The sequence below is a fragment of the Ochotona princeps genome, chromosome 15 (assembly GCF_030435755.1).
Source record: "Ochotona princeps isolate mOchPri1 chromosome 15, mOchPri1.hap1, whole genome shotgun sequence".
Lineage (NCBI taxonomy): Eukaryota > Metazoa > Chordata > Mammalia > Lagomorpha > Ochotonidae > Ochotona > Ochotona princeps.
This window is the reverse complement of record NC_080846.1, coordinates 16,647,463-16,660,688: the sequence shown is the minus strand read 5'-3', so window position 1 is coordinate 16,660,688 and position 13,226 is coordinate 16,647,463. Positions and strand designations below refer to the sequence as shown.

General features: G+C 55.3%; 2 protein-coding genes across 7 annotated transcripts in view; one reads left to right on the top strand and one right to left on the bottom strand.

The window, feature by feature from the left end:
- Positions 1–6,367, top strand: part of BAZ2A (bromodomain adjacent to zinc finger domain 2A) — a 36,888-nt gene extending 30,521 nt beyond the window's left edge. For 4 of the 5 annotated variants that reach the window (XM_058673849.1, XM_058673853.1, XM_058673850.1 and 1 more), the window contains 10 exons: positions 373–1,013; positions 1,149–1,371; positions 1,459–1,614; positions 1,711–1,862; positions 2,035–2,324; positions 2,413–2,545; positions 2,637–2,783; positions 3,385–3,611; positions 3,689–3,832; positions 3,929–6,367. In XM_058673849.1, coding sequence (XP_058529832.1) covers positions 373–1,013; positions 1,149–1,371; positions 1,459–1,614; positions 1,711–1,862; positions 2,035–2,324; positions 2,413–2,545; positions 2,637–2,783; positions 3,385–3,611; positions 3,689–3,832; positions 3,929–4,094 — 2,279 coding nt within the window. In that variant the 3' untranslated portion in view covers positions 4,095–6,367. The remainder of the gene's footprint in view (positions 1–372; positions 1,014–1,148; positions 1,372–1,458; positions 1,615–1,710; positions 1,863–2,034; positions 2,325–2,412; positions 2,546–2,636; positions 2,784–3,384; positions 3,612–3,688; positions 3,833–3,928) is intronic. The other variant, XM_058673852.1, reaches the window with a different exon arrangement.
- Positions 6,368–10,210: 3,843 nt separating this feature from the next.
- Positions 10,211–13,226, bottom strand: part of RBMS2 (RNA binding motif single stranded interacting protein 2) — a 74,225-nt gene continuing 71,209 nt past the window's right edge. For both annotated transcript variants that reach the window (XM_058673420.1, XM_004589678.2), the window contains 4 exons: positions 12,222–12,299; positions 11,846–11,956; positions 10,862–10,942; positions 10,211–10,644 (listed from right to left, as the gene is read on the bottom strand). In XM_058673420.1, coding sequence (XP_058529403.1) covers positions 10,564–10,644; positions 10,862–10,942; positions 11,846–11,956; positions 12,222–12,299 — 351 coding nt within the window. In that variant the 3' untranslated portion in view covers positions 10,211–10,563. The remainder of the gene's footprint in view (positions 10,645–10,861; positions 10,943–11,845; positions 11,957–12,221; positions 12,300–13,226) is intronic.

Below are 13,226 nucleotides of genomic sequence, written 5' to 3'. Positions count from 1 at the left end.
GCCTTGGAGAAAAGTATTTCTTTTCCAGATACTATGTTCATTGGTATAAGCTATTCTCAGTCCAGGAGAAAACAAAAGTATATGCTATGTTAAAAATCCTGTCTGTAAGGCAGAGAGACATAGCTGTCATCTGCTGGTTCACTTCCCAATGCCTGCAACAGCCAGAACTGAGCCGGGCAGGATCTAGGAGCCATGAACTTGGTTTGCATCTCACACGTTGGGGGCAGACTTAGAGCATGCCAGGAGGAAGCTGGAACTGGAACTTGAAGCCTGGCATGCTAGTATGGCATGGGGGTGTCCCTTAGTCTCTACACAGATGTCTTTCCCATTACATATCTGTATGTGTGTTAATTTTTTTACTTCTCTTTATAGTTCCTGAGGATGTGATCAAACAGGAAATGGACTCCTTTGAGGTGGCAGCCTATCCAGCATCCAGTTCCACCCTTTGCTCGGTGAAGCGGGAGCCCAGTGGCTGCAGCACGCCTGCCACATCTCCTGCCCGGGCCCGCGGCCGGCCACGGAAAACTAAATCTGGGTCTCTGCAACACAGATGCCCCAAGTCCCCTTCCAGGGGTCAGGATGTAGAAGAGCCCCAGGTGCAGCCGCAGGCACAGTGCTGTCCACAGCTTCAGGCTCCTGCCCAGCCCCAGCCATGTCCTCTACTCCATAATGGATTCCTGGAGCCAGAAGGCTCCCCCGTGTCCCTGGGTCAGAGCCAGCATGACCTCAGCCAATCAGCCTTCCTGTCTTGGCTGAGCCAAACTCAAAGCCATGGCTCTCTGTTGAGTAGCTCAGTCCTCACGCCGGATAGCAGTCCAGGAAAGCTTGAGCCAGTTCCATCCCAGCCCGCTGAGGGGCCTGAGCCCGAAGAGGCTGGCTGTGAGCCTGGGACTCCAGCGCCCTGGTTCAGCTTCTCAGCCCGCATGCCTTGCAACGCTGCTCCAACACCACCCCCTGCCGGTTCTGAGGACCAGCCCACTTGCTCCCCTCAGCTGCTTGCCTGCTCCAAGCCAGTGAGTACCCAGCATTTGTCCTGGATACTTTAACCTGACACAGGCTCCACTGCCTGACTGTGGGGTTGTTTCTTAAAGTTGGGGGCACCCACAGATATGAACACAACCTCATGTCTACGTCTCACCTGCTCATAGGGCAACAGACCCATTGCTGCCAGTCTCTGTTCTCCAGTGACGTTCTCCTCAACCCCTTTGCCTGGGGTGGGCCCTAAGAGGCAAGCAGGAGACCCTGCAGAAATGACACAGAGTTTCACAGATTCGGGACAACCGAAACGGAGAGGGAGACCTCCCAGTAAGTTCTTAAAGCAGATGGAGCAGCGTTACCTGACCCAGCTGACGGCCCAGCCAGTGCCCTCTGGTGAGTGGACTGGAGGTGACCAAAGGGGGTTTGCGGAGCAGGTTTGCTTCCTCCCCCTTCTGTCACTGCCACGTGCTCTGCCCACAGAGATGCGCTCAGGTTGGTGGTGGATCCGGGACCCTGCCATGGTAGATGCCACACTGAAGGCACTGCACCCTCGAGGCATCCGGGAGAAGGCGCTGCACAAACACCTCCACAAGCACAGGGATTTCCTTCAGGAAGTCTGCCTGAGGCCCTCTGCTGGCAAGTAGCTCCCTGGCCACTGCCTGCGCGCGAGAGCCCAGGATCAGCCACACACAGTGGCCTCATGGGCCCCTCCCTCTGCTGCTCCCTTCCTAGACTCCATCTTTGAGCCTTGTCAGCACCCGGCCTTGCAGGAAGAGCTTATGAACTGGTGCCCCAAAGAGAAGACCTACGAGACCGACCTAGCTGTGCTTCAGTGGGTGGAGGAGCTGGAGCAGCGGGTTATCCTGTCAGACCTGCAGATTCGGGTACACGGGGATGGGCACTGTGTGGGGACCGGCCCCAGGGAGGACACTCATCGCTGCTCCTATCTGCAGAATCCTGGCTTCCTGCTGGCCAGAGAAGCCGCCAGCCTGTGGTTCCCCTGGGCCTCTCTTTTGCTCTGTTCTGTAATGGGCTTTATTCCTTTCTTATCTCAAGGGCTGGACATGCCCCAGCCCAGACTCCATCCGGGAAGACCTGGCCTACTATGAGCACCTCTTGGATGCGCAAGAAGATATCACCTGGCGAGGAAGGGGCCGGGAGGGACTGGTGCCACAGCGTACAGCCACTAACCCACTGGATCTGGCCGTGACACGCCTGGCCGCACTGGAGCAAAACGTGGAACGGCGGTACCTGCGGGAGCCCCTGTGGCCAGCTCATGAGGTGGTGCTGGAGAAAGCTCTGCTCAGTACCCCCAATGGTACCCCTCCGGGCACTACTACCGAGATGTGAGTGACACACATGCCCTGTTCATGCTCGGACTTCCCCGCACTGGTCCCTGCTCCTTATCCAGAGGTCACCTGCTCCCTCTTGCAGCTCCTATGAGATCACCCCTCGCATTCGGTTGTGGCGCCAGACACTGGAGCGGTGCCGCAGTGCAGCCCAGGTGTGCCTGTGCCTAACCCAGTTGGAGCGGTCCATTGCCTGGGAGAAGTCTGTCAACAAAGTGGTGAGCGATGGGCGCAAGCAACCCCCGTGGGATGTGGGGGCTGCACACAGAGGACAAGAGCTCATTCTGCTTTCTCACCACCTCTCTCCAGACCTGTCTGGTGTGCCGGAAGGGTGACAATGATGAATTTCTTCTGCTTTGTGATGGATGTGACCGTGGCTGCCACATTTACTGCCATCGACCCAAGATGGAAGCTGTCCCAGAAGGAGACTGGTTCTGTGCTGTCTGTCTGGCCCAGGTGAGACAGCTTCTCCTTCAGTTGTCTCGAGTAGCTGGCTATTAGACTTTGTCATCCCATTTAGTACCATCCTGCAAGTGACCCATATCCTGCCTGTAGTCTTCTTGGTGGAACTCCAGTCGGGAGTCAGGAGACCCAGTTTCTAGTCCTTGTTTTGGACACAAGGGGCAACGTCACCACCTTCTGCGTCAATTCACATGCTTATGTGGAAGTTTTCTTTTTGAAGATTGATTTATTTGAAAGAGTGACAGAGATCTTTCACCTACTAGTTCACTCCCCAGATGGCCTGCAGCAGCTGGGGCTGGGCCATGCTGAAGCCAGAAGCTTCATTTGGGTCTCCCAAGTGGGTGGTAGGGACTTAAGCACTTTGAGCCATCTTACCATGCTTCTTGGGCATATGAGCAGGGAGCTGGATTGGAAGTGGAGCAGCCAGGACTTGAGCCGGGCACTCCGATAAGGGCTTAACTTGCTAGGCCAGGACAGCAGCCCCTGTGTGAGTATGTTGAAGCCTTGACCATGGCCAGGTAGGGAGTCCAGTGTCCTAGAGGGCATCCAGCATTCTCAGCCAGCAGCTGCTACCTTAATCTGTTCCTGTCCTCAGCAGGTGGAAGAGGAATTCCCTCAGAGGCCTGGATTCCCAAAGCGAGGCCAGAAGCGGAAAAGCAGTTATGCACTGAACTTCTTTGAGGGCGAGGGCCGCCGGCGCCGGGTGCTACCCCGGGGCCGGGACAGCCCTGCCACACCTCGGTCCTCGGAGCATGGGCTGTCCCCATCCAAGCGGCGGCGACTCTCCATGCGGAACCACCATAGTGATCTCACATTTTGCGAGTGAGTTGAGTGAACTGCAGGGCTACGGGTGGTCAGTGTGGTCGGCCCTGAGCTGAGCATTGATGTCCTGGGGCTAGGATCATCCTGATGGAGATGGAGTCCCATGATGCGGCCTGGCCCTTCCTGGAGCCTGTGAACCCCCGCCTGGTGAGCGGCTACCGGCGCATCATCAAGAACCCCATGGACTTCTCCACCATGCGGGAGCGGCTGCTGAGAGGAGGGTAAGTAGGTGGCACCGTCCCCCGCCCCAGCACCACCCTGTCCCCATGGCAGGTCTCACCCACCAGCATCTGTTCCCCCGTCCCCTTCCAATCCAGGTACACCAGCTCGGAGGAGTTTGCTGCGGACGCCCTCCTGGTCTTCGACAACTGCCAGACCTTCAATGAGGATGACTCCGAGGTGGGCAAGGCCGGGCACATCATGCGCCGCTTCTTCGAGAGCCGCTGGGAGGAGTTGTATCAGGGAAAACAAGCTAGCCCGTGAAGCCAGGGAGGGGGCTGCCGGGCGGCCTCCAGATGGACATGGAGCCTGCCCTTCTCACCTGCTGAGGCTGCTGGGCCCTGCTGAGTCGGTCCTCTAGCAGTGAGCCCGTCCTGGCAGCCCCCCTCCCTCCTCTGGCTCCTAGAGTGGGAGGGGCAAGATGAGGTCCTTCTGGACTAAAAAGCCAAAAAAAGAGAAAGAATTTTCCTTTCTGTTTTATTTCCTAATTAAAAACGGGAGGGGGAGAGAAGTCGTCTCCCCCTCCCGGCCTCTCCTGCCCTGTGCGTGCCCCGCATCCTGGGGTTATTTAACAATAGCAATAGTTCTAGTGAATGTGTGAAACTGAGGACACTCTGTACTGTGTGCGGACCCGCAGTGACGGCCAGTAAAGTGGACTTAACTCCCAAGTGTGTCGAGCCGGACACCGGGCCCTGAACATGCTGCTTCCATGTTCAGTCCTACCCTGCCTGCTTCTCTCTCTTCTCTCCCCCACCCCCGCCCTCCATTTTTCAAATTTTCTCTCATCCAATAATGTAAAACTATCGTGTACGGGTTCTCCCCCCTCCTTTCTCCCAAATTTTAACCCTTCAAAGGAAGAAACAATGTTGGAGCTCCCTGTCTTTCTGTCCTCCCTCCCCCGTGGAGTGGGGTGCTCCTCACATGCTGAGTTTCTAGCCTTTTCTGAAGCTCAGCAGCTGGGGAGAGTGTGGGAGGTGCCCTGGACCTTGCAGCCTCCTCTCCACTCCTTCCTAAACCTCCCTCTTGGGAACTCCTCAGGGACAACTACTGCTGAGTTCGGGCACACCCCGATGAAGGCCAGGGAGCAGTGAACTGGCCTGGTATGTGAGAATGAGTGTGTAAGAGACAGACAGGGAGGGGCTGCTGTGACGGTGGGCCGGGATCCCTTCAGTTTCCCCCGGTTCTGTCCTTACTGCCTCAGCCATCTTCAAACCATCACTTCCTTAGTCTATGGGAAACTGCAGGAACAGGTTCTCGGGGACCAGGCTGTGTTTCTCTCCTCCCGCTTTTCCTTTCTAGCCTCTTCAAACTGTGCAATCTGTCAGCCTGTGCTCCCTCCGTGGGAGAGCTAGAACTGGAGCTTCTCTAAGCCCAGGAGCTCTGTGGGTATTGGGGTGCTTCCCTCCTGCTGGCCTCCCCTGCTCTGCAGAGCCTTGCAGCCCAAGAGGGAGGGGAGAGGGTGTCCCAGGCCTGCTGCTGCCCATGCAGCCAGCACTGAGTCAAGTCCCTGCCAGGTGAGAGGAAAGCCACCAAGTGCCCGTGAGAGCCCTGAGCCCTGGCCCCTCCACCCCGCTTTCCTGCTCAGCAGAGCCCCTCCCGTCAGAGATTACGGGTACTTGCACTGGGGAGGTGGCTGCTGGCTGGCCCAGGCAGGCGGAGAGCTGGGGTGTTGGGCAAGCTCCCTGGCAGGGGACCTTGGGCGGCACTGGCAGTGCTGGGGCAGCCTCACCCCCAACGTGTCTTCTCCCCGATAGCCTATTTCTAAAGTCGCCTTTTGTCAGATAAACCTCAAAACTTTTAACTTTATTTGAGATTTTTTGTTTTTTGCTTTTAAATAAGAGGTGGATTGAAGAATATTTGAATTGACTTTATATTATGCATAAATATTTATATTTTATCTAAGTAACTTCGCTGTAACAAACTTTGTGTTGGCCAGATGTTAGGGACTGTTGGCGCGGGGCTCCTGCTGGTGTTCCTCCCCCACCCACCTCTTTCCCTAGGGACCAGGCACTCTCCAGTGGGGGTGGGGGTCCTCACCTCAAGTTTGAAGAAGTGGGGACTGCAGAGGGGTGGGGTAGGGCATGATCCAGGGGCCATTTCTCACTTCTCTTTCCTCATCTTCACCGCCCCTCGAGCTAGGTGGCTTTTTTCTCCTGGACAAAGAGTATTTGGTAGGGAAGACAGATTCACAAGAGACGGACAGGCCGCCAGCCTCTGTCCCCCTCCCCTGCCGGTCCGGTAACAGGAAGAACCACACCACCAACACCTACAAGTTTCCATGTTCCTTTACAGCAAAAGGGACTGTTTTATATAACCAAATGTGGTGTTTTAGTGACTTTTTGATAATGTACAGTTTTTTGTGAATTTAAATTTATTTCTTTCTATATTTTTAGGACCAATCTCATTTTTAATAAGGTTAAAAAAAAAGGAAAAAAAAAGTCTAGAGAAAAAAACTCCTGTTTTTGCCATGTGATGTTCCACAAGTGCAGCTGTAGAAAAGTGCTTGTCAGTTGAATAAAAACCACATTTGATAGAGACTCGAGGCCTCTGTGTGTTTATCTTCCCTTCGGCACAGCCTTTGGGACCTGCAGGGAACAGCGTGCCCCTGAGCTGCCCAGCATGGCTGGCCCTGATACAGGGCAGCACAAGGGAGTCCCATGGCGCCAGTGCTGCAGCCTGGAATTGGGGGCTCAGGCACTGTGTGACCCGGTGTGCCCAGTTTCCCCCTCCTAAGCCGCCACCATGTCCCTGGAGGAAAGCATAGGCCATCACTAGCCCCCTGTCTCCCAGCCATGCATAAGACACCAAGATGTAGACTTTTTATTTAAAAAAAAAAAATAAAACAAAGCTCTTAAACTGTAGAACAGCAACATGGGAAGGCCAAAGGTCAGAAAAGTGAGGTACAGGCGTGGCAAGTACAAAGCTTAAAGACTGAATAAGAGGAAAAATGTACAAAATGTTAATTTACTTCCTGTCCAAGGTGATTAAGTGCATGCAACAGAGTGTTCACCACCCCTTAGGCTGGGGTGAAGATGCCAATAATGGGGGGGGGGTGTCAGGCCAGAAAACCTCACCATGACCCCCACCCAGCCTGTACAAATCTGCATACACTTCCAGGTTCCTGGTACACTCAGCCAGGGGCAGCCCTCCCCACTCCTCGCTTCCTGCCAGGGCCTGAAGACATCCCAGAAACAGTGTCCAAGACCTTTGCCCCATGCTCACGGCCTAGAACCCAGCTTTTCTGACCCTTAAGATGAGGAAGCCGGCAAAAAGGTGGACCTGGAGTGCCATGCCCTTGTCTGACTGAGACTGAGGTAGACGAGTAACAAGGACAAGGAAGTTGGGATCTGCTTGGATGGTAGAGGGGCAGACCAGAGAGCCAGCTGTGGTAACGGTGGCCAGAGACTGCTAAGACAGGGATGGCCCAGAATTCGGCAGACACTGCAACTGTCCACAAGGGCAGGTGGATGTGGAGCACAAACCAGGAACAACAGGTTGATGTGTGGATGGAATAGTTGGTTTAAAAGATAGGAAGAATCGGTAGAAGGCACAAGATCTAGGGCCCCTACCTTTAGACTGCTTTCAGTGACACCCACTTCTGAAGCCCTCAGGTTCAGAACAGTCCCTCACTGCCGCCTGTCTGGAAGGTGCGGCCTGTGCACAAGAGTGCAGCCTTTGTCAGGACCCTGCAGTATATCAGGGGAGTGACAGCCCACCTGGGGCCTCCGCTTCCTCCCCCCCCAAACCTGCAGCCACAGGGGACACAGGAGGCACCAAGGCAGGTGCAGAAGCAGGTTGGAGACGGCAGAAGCCTCGAGGGGGCTGAGCCAGCACAGCCTGTGGAGCAGCAGAGGTGGTGCCTTCCACCACCCTTACAAGCAAGGACACTGCTCAGGGCCACCAGGTGTCCTAGGCTGGGCAGCTCTTCAAATTCTTTGGCTGGCGAAATAGCATGCCGCCTCTCCCTAGCCTCCCCACATCCCTCAACAGTCCTGTCCACCTCAGGTCCGAGTTCCACATCGGCACCTAGGCAGGAGAGCGGCTGGGCAACAGGCTTGGAGCCCAGGAAAGGGCCCTGCCACCTGGCACAATCTCTGAATACAGAACGATACAAAGTCCTAAGCGGTCCTGAGGTTTCCAGCCTCTGATGAGTTGGGGCACAAGAGGAAGGAAAGAGTGGACAAGCAGGAGCTGGGCTCTGTCAGGCTGGACTCACACTGGGCATAGCGTGGACAGTGCCCAGTGGAGCCTGGGGGCTTTGGGTAAGCCGCCTCTTGTTCCCCCAGTCCTTCATGGAATGTGCGAACAACCAGAGGGAAGTCAGTGGAAAGCAGAAGCACTACCAGGCAGCTCCCCAGGGCTACTAACCGTGGAAGGCCACCCCAGGCCCTCCCCCCACTGCCTGTGCCCAAGAGACTTGGTTCACATGAGGAGCCCTCACAGCTTAAAACACAGCAAAGACTCAAGACCACTGAAGCAGTGTTCTAAACAGAAAGGGGCCAGAATCGGGGCTCTGGGAAGCAAAGGCTGGATGGCTGTGGCATGTGTGTCGTGTCCCTGCACTGAACCTCACAACAAGCCTGCCAACTGTCATCAGTCACACAGGATTCTAGATGGGATTCGTTTCTCGGAAGGCACTGGCAAGAAAGTGGCTACAGAGCATTTCCCTGCACTGAGGCTGGGGACTAATTGAGGCTCATCTGTTCAGTCAAGCCCAACTGGCAGGCTGCTAAAAGTTTGGGGCTCTTTATACTAGAAGAACCCCTTCCAAGGTTGGACACAACCCAGAGAAAACATGGCTATTCTATCCCCCATGCCCTCACCCCTAGGTGTGTGTGGGGGGGAATCGGGGGCAGGGCAAGCCAGGGAAGGCTGGGCCCAAGCCAAAAGACAGCATGCTCATCCTCTCTGTGGCTCGCCCTCCCGTCCACTGGTTTGCTTTGCCTGCCTGAGGCCTAGCAGGCAGGTGCCTGTGGGAAGTGAAGGGAGAATTCTCTTCAGCCTGAGAGGGTGTGACTGGGGGAGCCAGCAGCTGGACCTGATGTTGCTCAGCCTGCAGCCAAGGCTGGGCGCCATCTGCCTCCCTGTGCAGTCAGAGGGGACAGCTGAAGGGAGGCACATGGGCTTTTGGAAGGACTCCTGCCCTTTCAGCAGAGAGACATGATTTATTGGCCTTTCTACCTGCTCCCTGGGGAAGGGGCCCATGCTCAGCAGGGCAGACAGGTGTCTGGGGTACTTCAGAGCTCAGTCCTTCCCCACCTGGTGCAAGCTGTGGCCACAGTGACCAAGGTCAAAGCTGAAGAAGAATGCAAAGATCCCACCAAGGCTGTCCCTCCAAATCCGGTGCATGGGTATGACAAGGCCTGAGGTGTCTTGGGCTGGGGTGGGAACTTACCCCACCCCAGAAATTAGACCAACCCTGGAATGAGGTCTTCCCACGTGGGCACTAGTCTGCGGTCCAAGGCGCTTTGTGGCTGGGGTGGTGAGGCTGTTCTAGACGCCAGGAGCTATGCAGCCATCTCAGCCTCCCGCAGGCACAGCATGGAAGGTGTCTCCAGATAGTGCTGCCGCCACCGAGAGCCCCAAGTCCACAGGCAAAGCAGCAAGTCCTCCTGGGGAAGGAGCCTGGGTGGACTCAGGTAGCGCAGAGGCTGCCAGTACAGTGGTGAGCCATGGGGAGGCTGGCCAGCCAGGTGACCAGGGGGCACAAGGACAGATGTCTCCAGGCAGAAGGCAGGTGTCTCCAGAGGCCACAGCTGCAAAGGCACTTGCTCCACGCAGAGGAGAGTCTGCACATCTGAGCCCGCCAGGGAAGACCTGGTCTTCAGCCCTGCTGGGCCCTGTGATGGCTTCCAAGGGCTGTGGCTGGTCACATTCCCAGGCCTCTGGCCTGAAGCACAGGCTGGCCCTTCTTCCCAACAGGAAGACAGGCGGAGGGTGGAAAAGCAGATTCCCTCACCTCATTTCGGGCCCAATTACCCCCTCCCCCTGGTCCTGTTCCATATGAAATTTCATTAAAAAAAACCCACAAAATCAAAAACTGTACAAAGGTGAAGCAGGCACGGTCAGAGGTCATGGAAAAGAAAAAATGACGGATCAGAGAAGAGAGGAGGCAGGCGCTGCACAGGGACTGGCGGGGCTGTGCAGTGGGGCCGCAGGTGAGCAGCCCACAGGCGCTCCTGCACGTGCATGCACCCAGCGTCCGGGTCCAGGGTGTGTGGCGGGCAGGGCTCCCTCAATGTGCCAGCGCCATAACTCCCTGGGTGTTCATGAAAGAACATTAACAAATTATTTATGAAGCCTCCAAAAATAATCCCCATATATCAAAACCGGGTTTCCTCCCAGGGAGACACCACTCAGGCTGGGCTCTTTGGAGGAGGGAAGAAAACCGCAGCGCAGCTACCAGCGGGACACAAGACTTTCTTTGCCAAAGGAAAAAAGTGTTTTGATCCCCAAGACTGCGACATCCCCAAGTGACGGCTCGCCCAGGCTCTACGGGCAGTGGACAGCAAGCAGAGGGCGGGAGGGTATCAATGCCTGTTCCAGGCCTGGGCCTGCAGGAAACAATGGCCCAGGTTAGGCCTTTGCCAGGCCACAGGCATCCTCCAGACTCGGGCCCCAGGAGCACCTGCATTGCCAGAAATTCCCTTCAGTTCCAGGCAGGCGGGGAGGGTGGGAGAAGTGGCATCTCCCATCACAACACAGCCTCCCCAGCGTGTAACAGCTTACCCAGTCACTTGCTGAACTGGAAGGAATAGACAGCAGCGTCGGAGGGGGCATCGACTGCCACTTGGCTCTGCTGGCCACTGTTGTCCTGTGCCAGGGCCACAGAGGAGAGTCATCGGCTCATGCCTTCCTTCTCTCACCTCCCATCCCTGCTCACACAGTGCCAGCAGCCTGTCTCCTGCCAGCCAGCATGCCAGTGTGGACCCCAGGCTTTCCCTTGCACATCCCTTCCGAGCCCAACAACGTCTGGGGAACACAGTGACACTGAGCAGATCTTGACCCGGAGAGATGACGGACACTCTTACCTCAACTGAAACACTGGAGGAAGTCCCAGGGGCGTACTGGGAGATATAAGCTCCTTGCATGGCTGCCACCGTCGGCAGGTACTGGAACAAGACACACCTATGGGCTCAGAGCAGGGGCTCTTGTTTGAAGCCCCGGTGAGGCTGGAGAACACCGGTGCCTGTGCTCCAGTCCCAGAGACACCTGTCTCAGCTCAGCATGGCTTCTCAGGGTTGGCCAGGCACGCTTGCACTACACAACTTCCTCCCTTTCTCTTGTCCCTCTCCTCCCTCTGGCTCTGCTCTGAAGCCACCGGTGCAGGCCAGGAGGCAGCAGTACACACCAGAGGCCCCAGCCACACCGCCTGCTCTTTTTATACCTCCCCTGCCCACCCAACCCCAGGATCTCAGTGTGGATGTGTAACAAGTGAGTTTGAACACCAAGACTGAAATATGGAGAGAAACGTGCACTGCTGAGCTTTGCGAGTCAGGGCTGGGCAGGCAGGGGAGCAGAGGGGCTGTGTTCTTGTTCTAGCTCCTCTCCTGTGCTGAGTGCCCCCTGTGGAGGCTGGAGTGAGGCCATCATCACTCCCGAGCATTCAGGTGGAAGAGTCTCACACAGGACTTAATCACCACAAATGCCTGCTTTGGGCTGGCGTTGGACACAGCATGTTAGGTTGCTGCCTATGACACTGGCATCCCATAGAAACACCAGTTGAAATTCCAGCTGTTTCACTTCCAATCCAGCTCTCTGCAAAGGTGCCTGAAGAACAGCAGGAGCTGGCCCAAGTGCCTGGGTTTTTGTTACACAGATGGGAAATTCAGGTGGAGTTCCTGGATCCTGGCTTTGGCTGGGCCAAGCCCTGGCCATTGCAGCCACATGGAGAGTGAACTCACGGATTTAAAAAGCCTCTTTCTTGGTCTTTCCTTCTCTGACACTTCGCCTTCTAGATAAGTGAATATATATTTGACCAAGTTAAAAAGAAAAAAAGAAAGAGCCCGCTTTACCGTGCCTGTGCTGCCAAGGGAGAGGTGGCCCAGTTGCTGGGCGAGGGGTCCCATCATAGAGGCTGGTGGCAGTGAAATAGGGTGATCCATTCCTGGTGTCAGAACTGAGCCCTAGAGACAAGCACAGCATCCTGAGGTTACCTACAGCAGTGACTGAAGACAGACATGCAAAACCCGGGGACAAGACAGGGGAGCAGCACCCTGGCTCAGCGTGGACCCATCTGTCTGGAGGGGCCTTTGTCTAAGAATCACCAACACAGAATTCAAGGTCTTACAGTTGGGCCTGAGCCAGAACTCACAGCCTCCCTGCTATCAAAGCCCACTGTGCTTCACATCAAATTGCTTCTTTTGCTTCCAGCCCCTTCTGAACACTCACCGAAGGCTGCATGAGGTATGACTGGTGATGCACCCAGGATGGGTTAGGGACTTGCAGAGGAGAAGTCTGAGTCACTCTCTAACACATGCAAAAACAAACCAGAGCCATGTTAACTGCCTAGAAACCACTGTTCAGCTCAGTGACTTGATAATGTTCCACAAAGCCTAGCAAAAGTTGCAATGCTCACTTCAGAAAATAGATAAGAAGAAATACTTAAGAGAATGTTAGGCTAGCAGCATTGTGGGAATAACAGGTAAAGCTGCCGTTTGTGACACCTGGATTTCATGTGGGTCCCAGTTCCCATCCTGGCTGCTCCACTTCTGATCCAGCTTCCTGCTAATACACCTGGGAAAGCAGAAGTTGGCCCAAGTCCTGGGGTCCCTGCACACATGTGGGAGACCCAGACGAAGCTCCTGACTCCTGGCTTTGGCCTGACTAAGGCCCAACTCCCTGTTTTGGATGGCCCAAAGCCTTGGGATCCTGTGTCCATATGGGAGACCTGGAGGAAGCTCTGGCTCCTGATTGGCTCAGCTGCAGCCGTTGCAGCCACTTGGGGAGCAAACCAGTGGATGGAAGATCTTTTTCACTGTCTCCTTGTCTCTGTCAATCTGTCTTCTCAATAAGAGAGAGAGAGAGAGAATATGAATTAGTGACTCTTCCAATTTGACAAATAACCCCACTGACAAAAACCATAAAAGGGCTAGGCATTGAGCCTGGTGGGTAAAATCCTGTTTAAGGAGCTGGCATTGTGACATGGCAGGTGCAGTGTGAGACCCAGCTGCTCTAATCGGATCCAGCTCCCTGTCACTCTTTCCCAGACATATTAGCAGGTAGACTGGAAGAGGAGCAACTGGGACTCAAACCAGTGCTCATATGGGATGCCAGCCTTTACAGGCGGCAGCTTAACCTGCAGTTTCACAATGCTGACCTGAATAAATCAATCTTGAATAAGACACGGTTTAAGGGACTTCTCTACCACATCCAAGTCCCCGGGTCTCGGTCTTG